We start from the raw sequence: 20971 nt of genomic DNA, 5'->3' as shown, positions 1-20971 counted from the left end.
GCTTTTACTGATTGAATTTTATATCTCTATCCTTTTTTCTCTGAAAACTCATGACCTTCAGATTAAATACATGTTTCTTAAAATATCCATTTTCATGCTGTCTCTCACTGATTGGAGAGCTGGAAATCCTGACCATGATGTCTGTTATATCCAACTTATCTATCTCAAATCAGAAGGAACAATCATTGTAATATAAGTGGAAGTTTGTCTGTTTGCACAGCAAAACATTTGCTGTGATTTTGTGCCCGCATTTGCTGTGAGCGCAAATGGCAACATGGGCTCAAAATATGGTGGAACTTGGGAAAAGAGAATCTCACTGGATTTTTTCTGATTCTCTCCATCCCTCATTGCTAACGTAACACAAGCCTTTTTGTGACACTACTAAATTAACTTTAAAAACATGGTTCTTGCCCAGAAAGGTCCAGAACCTCACTTCAGTATCATTTGCAGGCTCCCCGCCGTATCAAAGAACAAAGAACGGAAACAGGCCCTTCGGCCCAACGAGCCCGCGCCGCCATTTTAACATTACCAGTCCCCCCTCCACCCATGACCCTTATCTATTGTTTTTATGGCAATCCACATTGAGGGAAACTAATTTAGGGACAACTTATTACTTCCAATCAGCCTAATAGCACATCTTTGGGGTGTGGGAGGAAACCGGAGCACCCGGAGAAAACCCACGCAAGCACAGGGAGAATGCGCAAACTCCCACAGACACTGGCCCAAATCCATGTGTCTGTACAGCAAACAGTGATAGTCACTGAGCTGTCATCTTGCCCAGCATCTGGTCCAGTTTAAGCACACACTAACGACATGAAGCACTAGGCTACTCTCAAACATTCAAGAACAGCCCAAGTACGACCCATCGCGTGTATGCCCCTCGTTGGACAACAAGACTTAAAACCTGTGAATTAAAAGAGATAAAACATTATTATCGTACCATATCATTTACATTACCAGGGATGTCCCAATGCTAATGAACCTTATTTAAAACAATCTCCTATATCCTCCCATCTCCAACCCACTCATGTGCCTGTCTAAGTTACTCTTAAACAACTCGAGCGTGCTTGCCTCCACCACCTTACTTGGCAGAGCATTCCATACCCCACTACCCACTGTGTGAAAAACCTCCCTCTAATACCTGTGTTATACCTCTCCCCCCTCATCTTAAGCCCATGGCCCCTCGTACTGTGTGTCTCTAACATAGGAAATAGCTTACCTCTGTTTACTCTATCTATACCCTTCATAATCTTATATACCTCTATTAGATCCCCCCTCAGTCGCCGTCTTTCAAGGGAAAACAGCCCCAATTTGTTCAATCTTTCCTCATTACCCAGTCCTTCCATACCAGGCAACATCCTGGTAAACCTCCTCTGCATTCTCTCCAGAGTCTCCACGTCCTTCCGGTAGTAAGGCGACCAGAACTGGACGCAGTACTCTAAAAGCGGCCTAACCAACATTCTATACAACTGCAACATTAGACTCCAGCTCTTATATTCTATACCCCTTCCTATAAAGGCTAACATACCATAGGCTTTCTTCACAACCTTCTCCACTGGTACTGCCACCTTCAAAGACTTGTGCACTTGCACCCCCAGGTCTCGCTGCATTTCTATACTCTTTATGGGCTTGCCCTTTATCATATAACTCCCCCCAACATTATTCTAGCCAAAATGCATCACCTCACATTTATCCGGATTAAACTCCATTTGCCATATATCTGCCCAATCAACCAGCCTATCAATATCCTGTTGTATTGCCAGACACTGCTCTTCACTGCCCGCCAATCCAGCCATCTTGGTGTCATCAACAAATTTGCTGATCACACCACTTACTCCCTCTTCCAAGTCATTTATATACACTACAAAGAGAAGAGGTCCCAGTACTGAGCCCTGCAGCACACCACTAGTGACAGACCTCCAGCTAGAAAAGGACCCCTCCACTACTACTCTCTGTCTCCTCTTAGCAAGCCCGTTCTCAACCCATCTAGATACCTGGCCATGTATCCGATGAGCCTTAATTTTTTCTACCAACCTACCATAAGGGACTTTGTCAAACGCCTTACTGAAATCCATATAGACGACATCAACGGCTCGTCCTTCGTCGACTGTTTTTGTCACCTCCTCAAAAAATTCTACCAGATTCGTAAGGCAAGACTTCCCCTTTACAAAGCCATGCTGCGTACCCTTAATCAGATCGCAACGCTCTAAGTGCTCATACATCCTATCCCTAAGAATCCTCTCCATCAACTTGCCTACCACTGACGTCAAACTCACCGGCCTATAGTTACCTGGGTTATCCCTCCTACCCTTTTTAAACAAAGGTACCACATTCGCTATTCTCCCTGTGTCCAAAGAAGAGACAAAGATTTGCGTCAGAGGCCCAGCAATCTCATCTCTTGCCTCCCGAAGCAGCCTGGGATAAATGCCATCGGGCCCCGGAGATTTATCCGTTTTAATGCTACCTAAAAGCCTTAACACTTCTTCCCTCGTAATCGATAGTTCCTTCAATTGGTCTACAGCTCCTTCGATGACCGTACCAGACATCAAGCCCCTCTCCTTTGTGAATACCGATGCAAAGTATTCGTTCAGGATCTCCCCCATTCCCTCAGACTCTAAGCACAATTCCCCTCATCTGTCCCTGAGAGGACCGATTCTTTTTTTTCCCCAGCCACCCTTTTGCTCCTAACATAGGAGTAAAATGCCTTTGGTTTTCCTTAATCCTACCTGCCAAAGCCATTTCATGCCCCCTTTTTGCCCTCCTAACTCCCCTTTTGAGATCCCTTCTACTCTCTCTGTACTCCTCCAACTCTCCGATGAGACAAGGAGGTTTTGGTAGGTCGCGGGAACCGTGGTGTACGAAGGCTGTGGTGAACCTAGTCAGGAAGAAAAGGAAGGTGTACAAAAGGTTCAGGGAGCCAGGAGATGTTAAGGATCTAGAGGAGTATAAGGATTGTAGAAAGGAGCTTAAAAGGGAAATTAGGAGAGCCAGAAGGGGTCATGAGAAGGCCTTGGCAGGTAAGATTAAGGAGAATCCCAAGGCCTTCTACAAATATGTGAAGTAAAAGGATGAGATGAGAAGGGATAGGACCTATAAAAGGTGAAGGGGGAAAGGTCTGTGTGGAACCAGAAGAAATGGCAGAAGTGCTTAATGAGTACTTTGCCTCAGTATTCACGGTGGAAACTGATCTGGGAGATTTTGCTACAGGTTTGCAGCAGATGGAAAAGATTGAGTATGTGGATATTAAGGAAGAGGATGTGTTAGAACTTTTGAATTCTATCAAGATAGACAAGTCGCCGGGACCAGATGGGATGTACCCCAGGTTACTGTGGGAGGTGATTGCAGAGCCCCTGGCGATGATCTTTGCATCGTCGATGGAGATGGGAGAGGTTCCGGAGGATTGGAGGATTGCGGATGTGGTTCCTATTTTCAAGAAAGGGAACAGGGATAGCCCGGGAAATTACCGACCGGTGAGTCTGACCTCAGTGGTTGGTAAGCTGATGGAGAGGCTTCTGAGGGACAGGATTTATGAGCATTTGGAGAGGTTTAGCATGATCAGAAATAGTCAGCACAGTTTTGTCAAGGGCAGGTCGTGCCTTACGAGCCTAGTTGAGTTCTTCGAAAATGTGACTGAACACATTGACGAAGGAAGAGCAGTGGACGTGGTGTACATGGACTTCAGCAAGGCGTTTGATAAGGCCCCCCATGCAAGACTTCTTGAGAAGATGAGAGGGCATGGGATCCAAGGGGCTTTGGCCTTGTGGATCCAGAACTGGCTTGCCTACAGAAGGCAGAGAGTGGTTGTGGATGGGTCTTTTTCTGCATGGAGGTCGGTCACCAGTGGAGTGCCCCAGGGATCTGTTCCAGGACCCTTGCTGTTTGTCATTTTCATAAATGACCTGGATGAGGAAGTGCAGGGATGGGTTAGTAAGTTCGCCGATGACACGAAGGTCGGTGGTGTTGTGGATGGTCTGGAAGGATGTCAGAAGTTGCAGCAGGACATAAATAGGATGCAAGACTGGGCGGAGAAGTGGCAGATGGACTTCAACGCGGATAAATGTGTAGTGGTCCATTTTGGCAGGACCAATGGGATGAACGAGTACACTATCAAGGGCAGGAGTCTTAGCAGTGTTGAAGAACAGAAGGATCTTGGGGTCCGGGTCCACAGACCTCTTAAATCGGCCTCGCAGGTGGAGGATGTGGTCAAGAAGGCGTATGGTGTACTGGCCTTCATTAATTGAGGGATTGAGTTTAGGAGTCGGGAAGTAATGCTGCAACTTTATAAGACCCTTGTCAGGCCTCACTTGGAGTACTGTGCGCAGTTCTGGTCACCTCACTATAGGAAGGACGTAGAAGCTATTGAAAGGGTGCAGAGGGGATTTACAAGGATGTTGACTGGATTGGGAGGCATGCCTTATGAAGATAGGTTGAGGGAGCTGGGACTCTTCTCCCTGGAGAGGCGTAGGTTGAGAGGCGACCTGATAGACGTTTATAAAATGTTGAGAGGAATAGATAGGGTGGATTCTCAGAGGCTATTTCCCCGGGTTGAAATGGTTGCTATGAGAGGACACAGATTTAAGGTACAGGGAAGCAAGTACAGAGGTGATGTTAGGGGTAAGTTTTTCACTCAGAGGGTGGTGAGTGAATGGAATCGGCTGTTGTCAGTGGTGGTGGAGGCGAACTCGCTGGGGTCTTTTAAAAGACTTCTGGATGAGTATATGGGATTTAATAGGATTGGGGGTTATAGATAGGTCTATGGATTGGTAGGTATTGATGTGATCGGTGCAACTTGTGGGCCGAAGGGTCTGTTTGTGCTGTAGTGTTCTATGTTCTCTCTCCGTTCCCAGTTGCTTAGACCTGACATACGCCTCTTGTTTCTTCCTGACCAGGTCCTCTATATCTCTAGTAATCCACAGCTCTCTAATCCTACCTTTCCCATCCTTCCTCCTAACTGGCACATGCCTTTCCTGCACCCATTTCAGTTTTCCCTTGAAAGACCCCCACATGCCTAATGTGGACTTGCCCTCCAACAGCCTATCCCAGTCTGTATCCTGAAGCTCCTGCCTAATCTGGCCGTATCTAGCCTTCCCCCAATTTAGCACCCTCCCCTTAGGACAGCACTCATCTTTTTCCATTCGTATCCTAAAGTAGGCAGAGTTGTGGTCACTATTAGCCACATGTTCACCTACCGCAACCTCAATTACCTGACCCGGCTCATTGCCCAGAACTAAATCCAGTATAGCCTCGTCTCTAGTCGGGCTATCTACATACTCCTTCCAATACACATCTTATGAATTCCTCCCCGTCCGAACCCCCAGCTCTAGGCACCTTCCAATCCACCCCAGGGAGATTAAAATCTCCCACTACAACAACCCTGTTCTTCCTACACTTATCCAAAATGTCTCTACATATACCCTCTTCCACTGCCCGCGGGCTGTCGGGCAGCCTGTAGTACACCCCTAGCATAGTAATGGCTCCCTTCCTATTCCTCAACTCCACCCACAGAGACTCAATTTCCAACCCCTCTATGTTATCCTCCCTCTGCACCGCTGTGATCTGCTCCCTAACTAAAAGCGCCACTCCCCCTCCTCTTTTTGACCCTCCCCTGTCATGCCTAAAACACTTATACCCAGGAACATATAGCTGCCAGTCCTGCCCTTCCTTTAACCACGTCTCCGTCACTGCCACCACATCTAAATTCCTCGCGAACATTAAGGCCTTAAGTTCATCCGTCTTACCCATCACACTCCTCGCATTAAAACAGATGCACTGAAGACCCTCTGGCCTACTCGGATCCTCCTTCTCCTGGGAGATTTTCCTCTCATCCAGACTTACCCTGTCACCCAACTCACTCCCACTCCCAGTGCCTACTGAGCTATCTGTCTCCTTCCCATCCCCCCTCCATATTAGTTTAAACCCTGCCAAAACACTCCAGCTAACCTCCCAGCTAAAATATGCATACCCTTCCCATTTAAATGTTCCCCATCCCACTTGTACAAGTGCCCTTCCCTCCCAAAGGCTTCCCAATGGTTTACAAAACTAAAACTCTCTGTCCTGCACCAAACCCTCAGCCATGCATTCAGCTGTAGGATCTCATTATTTTTATCCCTGCTATTACTGGGCACTGGCAGCAGTAAGAAGTCTGACAACACCAGGTTTAAGTCCAACCTATTTATTTGATAGTACACTCACTAGCTTTCGGGGTTAGCCCCTTTGTCAGGTGAATGGAGAGTTCTGGCCTCAAACAGAGCATATAAAGCACAGACAGTTTAGAGATTACTGATTAGAATGCGAATCTTTACACCTAACCTGCTGTTCAAGTCCTAAAGTGGCTGACAATGTGAGTGGAAGGAGCACTGATCACAGGTTACAGAGATGTGTATTGTCTCCAGACAGTGCAGTAAGTGAGGTTTTGCAAACCCAGGCAAGTCATGGGGGTTACAGATAGTGCGACATGAACCCAAGATCCTTGTTGAGACCGTCCTCATGTGTGCGGAACTTGGCTATCAGTCTCTGCTCAGTGACTCTGTGCTGTCGTGTGTCGTGAAGGCCGCCTTGGAGAATAGTTACCCGAAGGTCAGAGGCTGAATGCCCCGACCACTGAAGTGTTCACCACGGCAAATACTCCTGCAACTCGGCCAACATTGTCTACCTGATACGTTGCAAGAAAGGATGTCCCGAAGCATGGTACATTGGGGAGACCATGCAGACGCTACGACAACGGATGAATGAACATCGCTTGACAATCATCAGGCAAGACTGTTCCCTTCCTGTTGGCGAACGCTTCAGTGGTCACGGGCATTCAGCCTCTGACCTTCGGGTAAGCATTCTCCAAGGCGGCCTTCACGACACACAACAGCGCAGAGTCGCTGAGCAGAGAACATAAGAACATAAGAACATAAGAAATAGGAGCAGGAGTAGGCCATCTGGCCCTTCGAGCCTGCCCCGCCATTCAATAAGATCATGGCTGATCTGTCGTGGCTCAGTTCCACTTTCCCGCCCTCTCCCCATAACCCTTAATCCCCTCTCTTATCAAAAACCCATCAACCCGCTTCTTGAAAATATTTAGCGAGGCAGCCTCCACCACTTCAACGGGTAGAGAATTCCAGAGATTCACCACCCTTTGAGTGAAGAAGTTCCTCCTCAACTCTGTTCTAAAACGCCCCCCCTTTATCTTGAGGCTGTGCCCCTTAGTCCTACTGTCTTTTTTGAGACTGATAGCCAAGTTCCGCACACATGAGGACGGTCTCAACAAGGATCTTGGGTTCATGTCGCACTATCTGTAACCCCCCGTGACTTGCCTGGGTTTGCAAAACCTCACTTACTGTACTGTCTGGAGACAATACACATCTCTGTAACCTGTGATCAGTGCTCCTTCCACTCACATTGTCAGCCACTTCAGGTCTTGAACAGCAGGTTAGGTGTAAGGATTCGCATTCTAATCAGTAATCTCTAAACTGTCTGTGCTTTATATGCTCTGTCTGAGGCCAGAACTCTCCATTCACCTGACAAAGGGATTAACCCCAAAAGCTAGTGAGTTTACTATCAAATAAATCGGTTGGACTTAAACCTGGTGTTGTCGGACTTTTTACTGTGTTTACCCCAGTCCAACGCCGGCACATCCACATCATCACTGGCAGCATCCCAGAGAACGCCACCCTGGAGTCCCTGCACTTCAGCCTGGCCCCCAACTCCCTGAACTGCCCACGTATATCCCCCCTACTTTTTCTTCCTACGTCCTTCTCTCCTACATGTATGATTACATCCGCCTGGGTCCCTTGGCCCTTCAAGATTCCCTCTACCCTCTTCGACACATCCTGTACCCCTGCTCCAGGGAGGCAGACTACCATCCTGGAGTCCTGCTTTTGCCCACAGAACCGCCTATCAATTCCTTTAACCCTCCCATCCCCCACCACTATCTCACATCCAGCCCCCTTCCTTCCCTCTGAGGCATTCTGGTCTTCCTCTCTTGCCCTTTCCACCCCACTTGTCGCCTTACCCCTGAGATCTTGGGAGACTACCTCTGGGGTAGCCTTTGGACCATTACTCCTCATCTTTTACCCCTTCCTAACTGTAACCCACCCATCCCCCCTCCTAGGCTCTGGGATCTCCTCGTGACCGTGGTTCCTATTCATTATCGCCTCATTCTCCCTGACTAAAAATAAATCCTCCAGCCTCAGCTCTAATTGCCTAACCCGGGCCCTCAAACGCTGCAACTCCAGACATTTGGTGCAGATGTGGACTCTCCGGAGATGCTGTGTCTCCAGGAGCTCCCACATATTGCACCTTACGCAGCTGACGCGTCTCCCCAAGGACCCTGCCATTTATTTGACCACCCTTAGAATTATGGACACAAATGGAAAAAAATAGACCAGCAACTCACCTTGCCTAAGCCTGCTCTCGCCTAAGCCCTGTGAGCCAAAGCCCTTGCAGTACACACTCAGCACCCACCTCACTCGGCTGCCTGCTCCCGAAACAGCCCGCTGTCTATTGCGGCCTTCTTTTTGTACTCCCGTGCTCCCTTCCCGACTGCCCTTGCACCTAAGTCCCGCTACAGAAAGCGGAAACAAACAAAAACCCCGCAAACTGGCAGTACACTTGAGAATTAAAGTAAATCGCAATTTCAAGACTCACCAGCCACCAGTACACTGCTCTGGAGAACAATCGTTCCCCCATATTTGGAACACCCCTTCTCACCAATGTGAAGCTTACAATTACTTTCATAAAAACAGGAAGTCAGTGAAGGGAACCCACCATGGCTGCACAGGTAAGCAGAGTCTGAAGGAGAGACATGCCTGAGAGGCATGCTGGCATTGCCCTGCTCTATGATACTGCCCTCTGGCACTGTACCCTGGTAAGAAGTCTCAAACACCAGGTTAAAATCCAAAAGGTTTACTTGGTAGCAAACACCACTATGCCAGGTGAGTGGAGAGTTCTGATCACAGACAGGGCATATAAAGACACACATTCAGTTTACAGAATACTGATTAGAATGCAAGTCTTTACAGCTAATCAAGTCTTAAAGGTGCAAGCAATGTGAGTGGAGATAGCATTAAGCACGAGTTAAAGAGATGTATACTGTCTCCAAACAGGACAGTAAGTGAGATTTTGCAAGCCCAGGCAAGTCATGGGGGTTACAAATAGTGTGACATGAACCCAAGATCCCGATTGAGGCCCCATGTGTGCCGGACTTGGCTATCAGTCTCTGCTCAGCGACTCTGCGCTGTCGTGTGTCATGAAGGCCGCCTTGGAGAATGCTTACCCGAAGATCAGAGGGTGATAGCCCGTGGCCGCTGAAGTGTTCACCAACAGGAAGAGAACAGTCTTGCGTAGTGATTGTCGAGCGGTGTTCATTCATCCGTTGTCGTAGTGTCTGCATGATCTCCTCAATGTACCATGCCTCGGGACATCCTTTCCTGCAATGTATCGGGTAGACAACGTTGGCTGAGTTGCAAGAGTATGTGCCATGTATCTGGTGGATGGTGTTCTCATGTGAGATGACTGCATTCATGTCGATAACCTGGCATATCCCGCAGAGGTTGCTGTGGCAGGGTTGTGTGGTGTTGTGGTCACTGTTCTCCTGAAGGCTGGGTAGTTTGCTGTGGACAATGGTCTGTTTGAGGTTGTGCAGGTGTAGAGATGACCTTGGCGAGATGTTCATCTTCATCAATGACATGTTGAAGACTCTGGAGAAGATGTTGTAGCTTCTGCGCTCCGGGGAAGTACTGGATGATGAAGGGTGCTCTGTCCACTGTGTCCTGTGTTTGTCTTCTGAGGAGGTTGGTGCAGTTTTTCACGGTGGTGCATCGGAACTGTCGATCGCTGAGTCGAGCGCCATATCCTGTTCTTATGAGGGCATCTTTCAGCATCTGGAGGTGTCTGTTGCGATCCTCCTCATCTGAGCAGATCCTGTGTATACAGAGGGCTTGTCCGTAGGGGATGGCTTCTTTAACATGTTTAAGGCGGAAGCTGGAGAAGTGGACCATTGTGAGGTTATCCATGGGCTTGTAGTACAGTGAGGTGCTGAGGTGACCATCCTTAATGGAGATATGTGTGTCCAAGAATGCAACCAATTCCAGAGAGTAGTCCATGGTGAGTCTGATGGTAGGATGGAACTTGTTGATGTCATCATATAGTTGTTTCAGTGACTGTTCAACCATGAGTCCAAAGGAAGAAAATGGTATTGATGTATCTAGTGTATAGCATCGGTTGAAGGTCCTGTGCAGTGAAGAAGTCCCGTTCGAGCCTGTGCATGAAGATGTTGGCATATTGAGGTGTGAATTTTGGGCAACATCTTCTCCAGAGCCTTCAACATGTCATTGATGAAGACGAACATCACTTCAAGGCCATCCCCACACCCCCACTTCTTGCCTTCAAATAACTGCACAAACTCAAACAGACCATTATCTGCAGCAAACTACCCAGCTTTCAGGAGAACAGTGACCATGACACAACACAACCCTGCTACTGCAACCTCTGCAAGACATGCCGGGTCATCGACATGGATGCCATCATCCCACGTGAGAACACCATCCACCAGGTACGCGCTACATACTCTTGCAACTTGGCTAACATTGTCTACCTAATACGCTGCAGGAAAGGATGATCTGAGGCATGGTACATTGGAGAGACCATGCAGACACTATGACAATGGACGAATGAACACCGCTCGACAATCATCAGGCAAGACTGTTCCCTTCCAGTTGGCGAACACTTAATCAGTCATGTTCTCCAAGGTGGCCTTCATGACGCACAACAGTGCAGAGTCGCTGAGCAGAGACTGATAGCCAAGTTCCGCACACATGAGGATGATCTCAACTGGGATCTTGGGTTCATGTCACACTATCTGTAACCCCATGACTTGCCTGGGCTTGCAACATCTCACTAACTGTCTTGTTTGGAGACAATACACATCTCTTTAACTTGTGCTTAATTCTATCTCCACTCACATTGCCTGCACCTTTAAGACTTGATTAGCTGTAAAGACTCGCATTCCAACCAGTATTCTGTAAACTGAGTGTGTGTCTTTGTATGCCCTGTTTGTGATCAGAACTCCCCACTCACCTGACGAAAGGGCAGAACTCCGAAAGCTAGTGGCGTTTGCTACCAAATAAACTTGTTGGACTTTAACCTGGTGTTGTGAGACTTCTTACTGTGTTTACCCCAGTCCAACACTGGCGTTTCCACATTGTGACTGTTCCCTGGGACAGTGCCAAAGTAGTGCTGGAGGCATTCTGCAGAGCTCCATAGTGGGTAGGGGGGGGAGGTCCCCTTCTTCATGTGAGGGATGTTGTTCTTGTGTTTTTGTGTGGGGGGTCTCCTGTATCTGTCAGGTAGATCCCCCATGTCTGTGGTTTGGGTAGGTGGTTCTCTATGTACATGTGGTGGAGGGGTTCCCGTGTTGCTATCAGAGATCTCCGAATACGCGACTGCTCTTTTATTTCCGGCCCTGGACCACTAGAGTGATGGCATGGATCACACCAATAGATTTCTTCTGCACCGAGTGCTGGATTACCTGGAGAAAAATCCCAGAGGTGCAGCCTGTGAGCTGAACACCAGGTTTCTCACCTCAGCCAGCACTCTGAAGAGAATGGGAAACTGTACCCATTGTCATCTGAAGGAGATGTGATACTCTGCCCCTCTGCAAATCTGTGGCTATGGACGAGTGGGGCATAATTGGATTGAAGTTTAAAGGCTGCAATTTTTGGCTCTTTGTCAGGCATTTGTTAGCCTGTCAGACTCAGGATGCAGCTGCAATCAATCACGCTCGAAGCAGTTGCCATTTACTCATAATAGAAGCTGTATCTTCTCTCGGCATACATTAGTACAACTGGGCAAATTACAGCTATATTTGGTATGAGTCCTTAGGACAGTTCCCCCCGCTGCACACACATTCTACTCCAGAAGCATCTTCATTTCCTCCTGACACAAGAACATCTTAAACTCATGAGGAGAATTTGTTGTTGGAGCAAACAGGAGAAGAGGGATAAGACCCTGGTGTATTTATATCCTCCTCCATTTTTAGTTTCATGACTATAACGACTGCACCACAATTTCTGGTATCTGATATTTACCAGTATTGTGTAGGGGCAATGATGTTCAGTTATGCCAGAGATCGTTCCATGGTTTGATATCACATGGAGATAACACATAAATAGGTGGGAAGACAAGTGGTCTCATTGAGTGGTGCAGCAGACTCGATGGGCCAAATGTACTCCTTCTGTTCTTATGTCAATGGTCTTCCAGCCTTACGGGAATGATCCTGGGATTTGAATATCATAAGCAGGTACCATTCCAGTATCAGCAGTTTTTATGCACAAGCTTCATCAGTTAAGTGTGGACATTGGAAATTATAAAATAGAAAGTTGATGAAGGGAATATATTCAAACACTAATGTATTATTGGCACGTAGATATAGCATGTAGATGGAGAGGCAATGACCGAGTGGTATTATTGCTAGACTATGGGCAGAATTTTATTCATTTTACAAGCTTCTTCAGGCGAAGCTCGTAAAATTCCACCCGAGCCCAACAGAGAATTCTGTTGGGTGAGCCTTGACTGGTTCCGGGGCAGGCGAGGCGATAAAATTCCATTATTACTCAGCTAATGTCTGGGGACCCGGTTCGAATCTCACCACAGTAGGTGATAAAATTTGAATTTAAGTAAAAATATCTGGAACTGAGAATCTACTGGTGACATAAAACCATTGCTGATTGTCAGAAAAAAAAACATCAGGTTCACTGATGTCCTTTAGGAAAGGAAATCTGTCTTCCATACTGATTTGGCCTACATGTGACTCCAAAAACCATAGCAATGTGGTTGACTCTTAACTGCCCTCTGGACAAGGGCAACTATGCATAAGCAATAAATGCTGGCCAGCCAGTGACTCCCATGAATGTTTTTTTTTAACTTTAAATCTTTGAGAGAGTTCCATTCGTCCCAATGATCGCATCTATTGCTTCTTTTATCTACAGGTCATGATCCTGATGAAGTTGGAAGCAGTATGTCCACATTAGAACGTTCTCTAGCAGCTCGAAGAGGAACACGGCCAAAACTTATGATTCCCATGGACTCACAGCCCACCAATCCAAGTGAGTAACTGGTATTTTATGTTTCAAGCCAATTTTCCCTTATGTAGAGTTATATAATATGTACAGAATTCATGGCCTAATTAGTCTATGCTGACTGACTGCTTCTCTTATTAACTGAGTGTTTTGTGCAACTGAGGTGGGACTATGTCCTACTTAGGGAAATGGGGAGAAAGAGACATTAGAAACTAGTGTTTTGCTTTTAGAGAAGGAGACACCTCATTACTCCAGTTGCCTGAGAATGTCTTACTTCACAATTGATGAAATATGCACTCCCTCACCTTAGCTTTGCATTTTAGTTGATAAATGAAAGCTTGAAGTTGAGTGAAATTTAAATTGGAAAAGAAAAGGAACATTTTGTCCTCGGCTCTCTGTGTTATCTGATTCACTGCAACATCATCAAAGCCCTAAAGCAAATCCAAAGATGAAGTTATCACAACCTTTGCAGCTTAACAGTAGCAAATGTTCTATTAGCCTCATCAGTTTTGTCTGAAATTTAAATCAACTGATGTTTTGAAGCAATTGCATTTCCACCACTTATGCACTTTCAGTTGTGTGCAATTTCATTTGGCCACAAGAACACATAAAAAGTCGATGATAAATGGATTATTAGGCTTAATGGTATAGGAAATGGAAGTGTCATGTGTGATAATGTGTATTGTTTTCAGACTCTGGCTTATGATACATCTTTGAAGTAGATTATAGGAAGTTTTGTTTTATGGCTGGCTTGGATTTATACAATCTGGGAGTGCTGATAATCATAGTAATTTAAATGTAGAGAAGTTAGAAAAGTACAGTTTAATCCAGACAAATGTGAGGTAATGCATTTTGGAGATGGAGGAGGAGAAAGTGGGTTCCCGGACACGTGTCCTTTGTTTGAACAGAGGGGAGTACGGTAGGATGAGAGAAGAATTGGCGAATGTTGACTGGGGGAGTGCGTAGGAAGGTAGGTCTGCTGAGGAGCAGTGGAGGATCTTTAAGGAGATCTTTCTTGGTGCTCAGCAGAAATTTATTCTGATGGTTAAAAAGGACCGTAGGAGGAGAGGTAATAAGCCTTGGATAATGAAGGAGGTGACGGAAAGTGTTAAATTAAAAGCAAAGGCATTTAGAGTAGCTAAGAGTAGTGGGCGAGAAGAGGATTGGGAGAGGTTTAAATGTCAACAAAGATTGACAAAGAAGTTGATAAAGAAGGGTAGGAGAAACTATGAAGCTGGGCTAGCGCTTAATATAAAAAAGGATAGCAAGAGTTTTTATAAATATATAAAAAGGAAGAGGCTGGCTAGGGTGAATGTTGGACCCTTAGAGGATGAGAGGGGGGACTTAGTGGTAGGGGATGGGGAAATGGCTGAGGTCTTGAATAACTTTTTTTGTTTCGGTCTTCACGGAGGAGGACGTGAATAATTTGCCGGGTGTTAGCGATGGAAAGGTGGTAGGACTGGAGGGTCTCGATGACATTATTGTTAATAGAGAGGCGGTGCTCGACAGACTGGAGGGGCTGATTGTGGACAAGTCCCCAAGACCGGATGGAATGCATCCGAGGGTTCTGAAAGAAATGGCGGAGGTGATAGTGGATGCCTTGGTGGTTATTTTCCAAACATCGCTGGATTCCGGGGAAGTGCCAGAAGATTGGAAAACGGCTAATGTTATGCCGTTGTTTAAGAAGGGTGGCAGGCAAAAGGCGGGGAATTATAGGCTGGTTAGTTTAACGTCTGTTGTAGGTAAAATGTTAGAATCCATCATCAAGGAGGAAATAGCGAGGCATCTTGAGGGGAATTGCTTGATAGAGCAGACGCAGCACGGTTTCGTTAAGGGGAAGTCGTGTCTGACAAATTTATTGGAGTTCTATGAGGATGTGTCTAGGGTGGTGGATAGAGGAGAGCCGGTGGATGTGGTCTTTCTTGATTTTCAGAAGGCGTTTGACAAGGTACCTCACAAGAGGTTATTGCAGAAGGTCAGGGGACATGGAGTTGGGGGTAGGGTGTTAGCGTGGATAGAGGATTGGTTGTCAAATAGGAGGCAGAGAGTGGGGGTTAATGGGTGCTATTCGGATTGGCGGTTGGTGACTAGTGGAGTGCCCCAGGGGTCGGTGCTGGGGCCTCAGCTATTTACCATTTATATAGATGATCTGGAGGAGGGAACCGAGTGTATAGTGTCGAAATTTGCTGATGACACCAAGATTGGTGGAACGGCAAATTGCGCGGAGGGTGTGGAGAGTCTGCAGAAGGATCTAGATAGGCTGGGCGAATGGGCCAGGAACTGGCAAATGGAATTTAATGCTGGCAAGTGTGAGGTGGTCCACTTTGGTAGGAATAATGGTAGGAAGGACTATTACTTACGTGGCGAAAAACTGCAGTAGGCGACGGTGCAGAGGGACCTCGGGGTCCTTGTGCATGAGTCGCAAAAACCCAGCCTGCAGGTGCAGCAGGTGGTCAGGAAGGCGAATGGGATGCTGGCCTTCATAGCGAGGGGGATTGAATATAAAAGTAGGGAGGTCTTGCTGCAGCTGTGTAGAGCATTGGTGAGGCCACAGCTGGAGTACTGTGTGCAGTTTTGGTCGCCGCACTTACGCAAGGATATTTTGGCCTTGGAGGGAGTGCAGAGGTGGTTTACTAGGCTGATACCGGAGTTGAGGGGGTTGAACTATGAGGAGAGGCTGAATAAACTAGGCTTGTACTCGTTAGAGTTTAGAAGAATGAGGGGAGATCTCATTGAGACATATAAGATGATGAATGGGATGGATAGGATAGAGGTGGAGAGACTCTTCCTGCTCAGAAAGGACAGTAGGACTAGGGGGCACAGCCTCAAGATAAAGGGGAGGCGGTTTAGAACGGAGTTGAGGAGGAACTTCTTCACTCAAAGGGTGGTGAATCTCTGGAATTCTCTGCCCGTTGAAGTGGTGGAGGCTGCCTCGCTAAATATTTTTAAGACGCGGGTTGATGAGTTTTTGATAAGCGAGGGGATTAAGGGTTACGGGGAGAGGGCGGGAATGTGGAACTGAGCAGCGACAGATCAGCCATGATCTTATTGAATGGCGGGGCAGGCTCGAAGGGCTGGATGGCCTACTCCTGCTCCTATTTCTTATGTTCTTATGGAAGGTCTAATACTGAGAGGAAATATACAGTAAATGGCAGAACCCTTAAGAGTATTGATCAGCAGAGGGATCAATGTGTACAGATACGCAGGTCACTGAAAGTGGCAATGCAGGTGGAGTCAAGAAGGCATACGGCATGCTTGCCTTCATTGGCTGGGACACTGAGTTTAAAAATTGACAAGTCATGTTGCAGCTTTATAGAACCTTAATTAGGCCACACTTGAAATGTAGTGTTCAATTCTCGTTGCCACACTACCAAAAGGATGTGGAGGCTTTGGAGAAGGTACAGAAAATATTTACCAGGATATTGCCTGGCATGGAGGGCATTAGCTATGAGGAGAGGTTGGAGAAACTTGGTTTGTTCTCACTGGAATGACAGAGATTGAGGGGTGACCTGATAGAAGATTATGAGGGGCATGGACAGATTAGGTCATCAGAAGCTTTCTCCCAGGGTGGAAGAGTCAATTACTTGGGGGCACAGGTTTAAGGTGTGAGAGGCAAGGCATAAAGAAGATGCAAGAGCCAAGTTTTTTAGACAGTGGGTGGTGGGTGCCTGGAACTCACTGACTCTTAAGGGGCATCTTGACAAATACATGAATAGGATGGAAATAGAGCGATATGGTCCACGGAAGGGTAGGGGGCTTTAGTTCAGAGGGGCAGCATGATTGGTGCAGGCTTGGAGGACCGAAGGGCCTGTTCCTGTGCTGTAATTTTCTTTGTTTTTTGTACAGGATGAGGAAATACATCTGGCTGAAGCCATAAACAAATATCTCTCAATTCCTCAAATGACTATCTACTTTTTTCTTATTTTCTTCTATATTATCTGTTTCCACTGTCTCACTGGGTAACCTACTCCATATAGTCTCCACTTGTTGTGTAAATTAATTATATCTAAATTACCTTGTCTAGTCCAAGGGTGTGTCCCTTAGTTCAGGAGCTAATTGCAAACATATTGCAGATAGAGTACCTCAAATGCAACTGAACAAAAATTGGCAGTGTTGTCCCACACTCCAGCGAAGCTTGACCCCACCTGACTCAGCTTGAAAAAGTTTAAGGAGCTGCGAGTACAGATCAGTTTCACATGCCTGAATTTCCCACGCTCCCGCAAATTTTGTCCTCAGCTGACCCAGTTCTGAAGGGTGTGGGGAGTTGCTGAGTGCTTATTGGCTTCATGCACATCATGTTTCCTGTGCACCAGCTTGACTCCACTCAGCCCAATGGAGATCTCACAGTTGTGGCTGACCCCACCCAAGAAAACAAGAGATTCTTGCGGGATCTAATGAGGAAGAACATTTAGCTATGTAATGTACATGCGGTCAGGCCAGATGCCTATTCATGCTACAGTACCTGTATTGAGTTTAGATGTCAGCAAGGCCATCCAGATAGAAGGTTTACATTCAAGCATTGCACTTGATTTTCGAAAGCCTTTAAATTCCAATAATACTGGTTGCCTTCTTGCAGCTGGTCCATATTATTATTAAAGAATACTGTACATCATGCATGAATAAAAAATAAATAGTTTTCACTTACAACTGTAAAGTTTTTATAATGTCATTTCAGTTTGATTGATCTTTTCTCATTTTATACAGGGACCGCTGATGCAGGCAAGTGGGGGAGACATGAAAAAGTTATTAAGTCCAATGTATGAGATTTGAATTAATATAAGTTGTGACATGGCCATCAGCTTTAAAGTGGTTTGCAATGATATTGGTTGGTTTTCCTGTGCCCCTACTCAATGAATTAAGATGCTGTGACTTGAATGAAAACATTCTGATTTTTTATTCTGAAAACCAGCAAGCTTTGAAATCCGGTAGGACTCGATCCTGTGTCAGCATTCAATATGTCTAGTTCCTTCAGAATATTGAGTGCTTGAATAATTCCTTCCAGAGTTAGCAATACCAGGTTCTTCAACCTCATTTTGTAGCCTAGACATCTCGAGCTACGCAAATTTGGTTGCCGTTTCTTGCACTGCTCAAATATCTTTGCTGTATGTACAGTGACTAGAATTGTACACAGTGCTGCAGATGTATGTGGGCATTGTTGGCTGAGCCAGCACTTGTTACCCATCCTTAATTGCCCTTGAATTGAGTCAACCACATTGCTGTAAATCTGGAATCACATGTAGGCCAGACTAGGTGAGGATGGCAGGTTTCTTTCCCTCGAGGATATTAGTGAACCAGATGGGTTTTTACGACAAGCAACAATGTTTTTCATGGTCATCATTAAACTTTTAATTCCAGATTTTTTTTCATTGGATATTCAAACCTCGGTCACAAGTCCATAACCCTGGGTCTGTGGACTATCAGTCTAGTGACAATACCACTAAGTCACTACCTCCCTTCACTGTTCCAGGTACAGGCTCATTGTCACCTCCTGTGCTTCTCACATCTTGAGATCCAGCTAGCTTACTTCTCTTGTGCTGCCCATTGTCTTGCAATTTAATTTTTATATTCCCAATTATTAGTAGAAAGTTGATTTATTTTGCAGCCAATCCTTTTTGCACCCTGGTTATAATAACTCCACGAGTCAGCTGTGAAGAGACAATCTTTATTGCACAAAATAAAGTAATGCAAAACCACAAGCCTATGATGAACACAAACCGATCTAAACGAGGACAGTGGAATAATGGACCCACTCAGAGGCCTGCTTTATACAGGGCTCACTATACAAGCTGCATCCAGTGTGTTAATTACCAATCCCCATGGAGCTCATATTCAACGAATTGTACAGAAAGTCAATCAGTGTTTTCCCCATGCAATTCATGGGGGTTATCAAACTGGTAAGTAAGCTATGTGACCCTGCTGCCTTTTCTCCCTCAAACTAACAATGACCATCTTATTTGAAAGCTTATATCCTTCCACACTTCCCCCAATCTCCCTGCATTTCCTTGCTGGAATATCAGATAGAGAAATCTATTAGCCTGCACCTTTTATCATGACAACACAAAATTAATTAAAAAAATAACATTATGGAACTTAAAACAAATCACAATGTCTCACTGTTCTTACCAGGTCAGGGGATAAAATGTTTCCCACTGTCTCATTGGTGCTAATTGGGCATTTACTTGAAAATTAAAATTATAATTGAACAAACATTAGCAAAGGAAAATACATCCTCAACTGAAAACAATTCTTTGGAGTGACAGATGTTTAAAAAACTCTCAATCCAAATATCACCAAACTAGGACTTTTGAGGTTCATCCTTGAGCTTTTTTCAAATAATTTTGAAATACAAATGAGCAGGAATGCTGAGAAGCGATTGAAAATTAATCTTGCATTACAGTTAACATTATGGTAACAAAACATCCTGAGAAATTAGGTAGACTGCACATGCTCAGACTGCATAATCTAAATTTAGCATACTGATTATCACCTTTGACAGCAATGTCTCATCAGACCCAGGATTTTAGCAGAGGCTGAGACCTGGAGTAAAAGCTTTACTGAAGGCACTAACACTCAAAAGGCAGGATTTTCCAGATGACAGGGTTCCCTGCCCCGGAACCCAAAGAGTTAGCCTCTGAAGGATGTGAATTGGCTGGAGATGGGATATCCATCTCTCAATCTGGAGGAAGGTATGCATCAGAGAGCAGTCAGCCAATGTGACTGGCCAGCCATTGTGTCATCCCAACAGCTCCTGTGCCAACAATCACCAGGAAGGAATGGGAGTATGAGAGGTCCTGAAATGCTAGGTCCCAGAGACTAGGACCTGGTGCCAATAGGGACTGCCTCACGGTGGGAGAAGAGTTGAGACCTAGGATGGGGGGAAGAATGGGGTGGGGATAGCATGGCGTTGGGAGACTTAATGGAGAGGCCAGGGGCAAGGTAGCACCAACTGGCAGCTGGATTGGGAGGGAGGTGGTTGTTGTCCAATTAGATAGGGGGCCCTTGAAGGAAGTGCCCCCCTTCCTGCACAAGGCCCAAGTAGGGTGAGCTGCTGAGCTTTACTTCAGCCTCCAGCCTTCCGAGCTCCTCCTGCCAGCCACAAAATACAGGCAGGTTGGGAAGCCTGATCACTTATAGACCTCAACTGGGGCAAGGGTCACTGGGCCACCTTTGACTTTGCCCACCCCACATAAAATTGCAGTGGTTAGGGGTGGACAGAAGGGTGCCCTGGGAACTTGGAGCCTCCCAACCATAAATTGGCCAGCAGGGAACCATACCATTCTGCTCATAAAAAACTATTTATTGGAAAAGTGTAATTGTGATATTGCGAAATATATAACATACAAGCTGGAATACCTGCTCCATGCCCAGGAAATAAAGAAATTAAAATCTAAAAATAAGATGCATAAAAAGAGAAACAGCATGTTTTTATGAACTAATAAGTTAAGATATCCAGCCCTTGGATTAAATGAAATAAGCAGTAACGCTGAAAATCAGACCACAAACTGTTTCAATGAAGTAATTCCATTCATTTCTCATATCTATCGGGTTTCATTCAACAATTCATTCAATTAACTTCTTTCACATGATTATTTTAATTAACAATTTTGATCCCACAAATACAAATATCCAAATTCACACAGAATTGTTATAAACAGGAATGTTTGACAAAAAAAGTCACAGCTAATTTATTTATGTTTGCTTTATTTAATTGGTTTGACTCTATTTGAAATTAGATTTACAATTTCAACTAATCATTCTCTACATCCTCAATGTCACTCTCAAAATCCTAGTAATCATAAATATTTCATAATCAGTGTCAAATCTGTATTTTCAGTGTTTATTCAAATATTAAATATTTTATGACAGACCATATTGGAAGTTTTTCCTTTTTAGGCCAGAGCAAAGAG

General features: G+C 45.6%; 1 protein-coding gene across 1 annotated transcript in view; it reads left to right on the top strand.

The window, feature by feature from the left end:
* dcc (DCC netrin 1 receptor) overlaps positions 1-20971 on the top strand; it is an 844821-nt gene that overhangs the window by 773407 nt on the left and 50443 nt on the right. Inside the window, exon 25 of the mRNA XM_080199927.1 lies at positions 12975-13091. Within this exon, the coding sequence (XP_080056053.1) occupies positions 12975-13091 (117 nt within the window). The remainder of the gene's footprint in view (positions 1-12974; positions 13092-20971) is intronic.

Source organism: Carcharhinus amblyrhynchos, chromosome 1 (assembly GCF_965287045.1).
Source record: "Carcharhinus amblyrhynchos chromosome 1, sCarAmb.v2.hapA, whole genome shotgun sequence".
NCBI classification, from domain to species: domain Eukaryota; kingdom Metazoa; phylum Chordata; class Chondrichthyes; order Carcharhiniformes; family Carcharhinidae; genus Carcharhinus; species Carcharhinus amblyrhynchos.
Note: the sequence above shows the minus strand (reverse complement) of the source record. Positions and strands in the feature narration are given on the sequence as shown.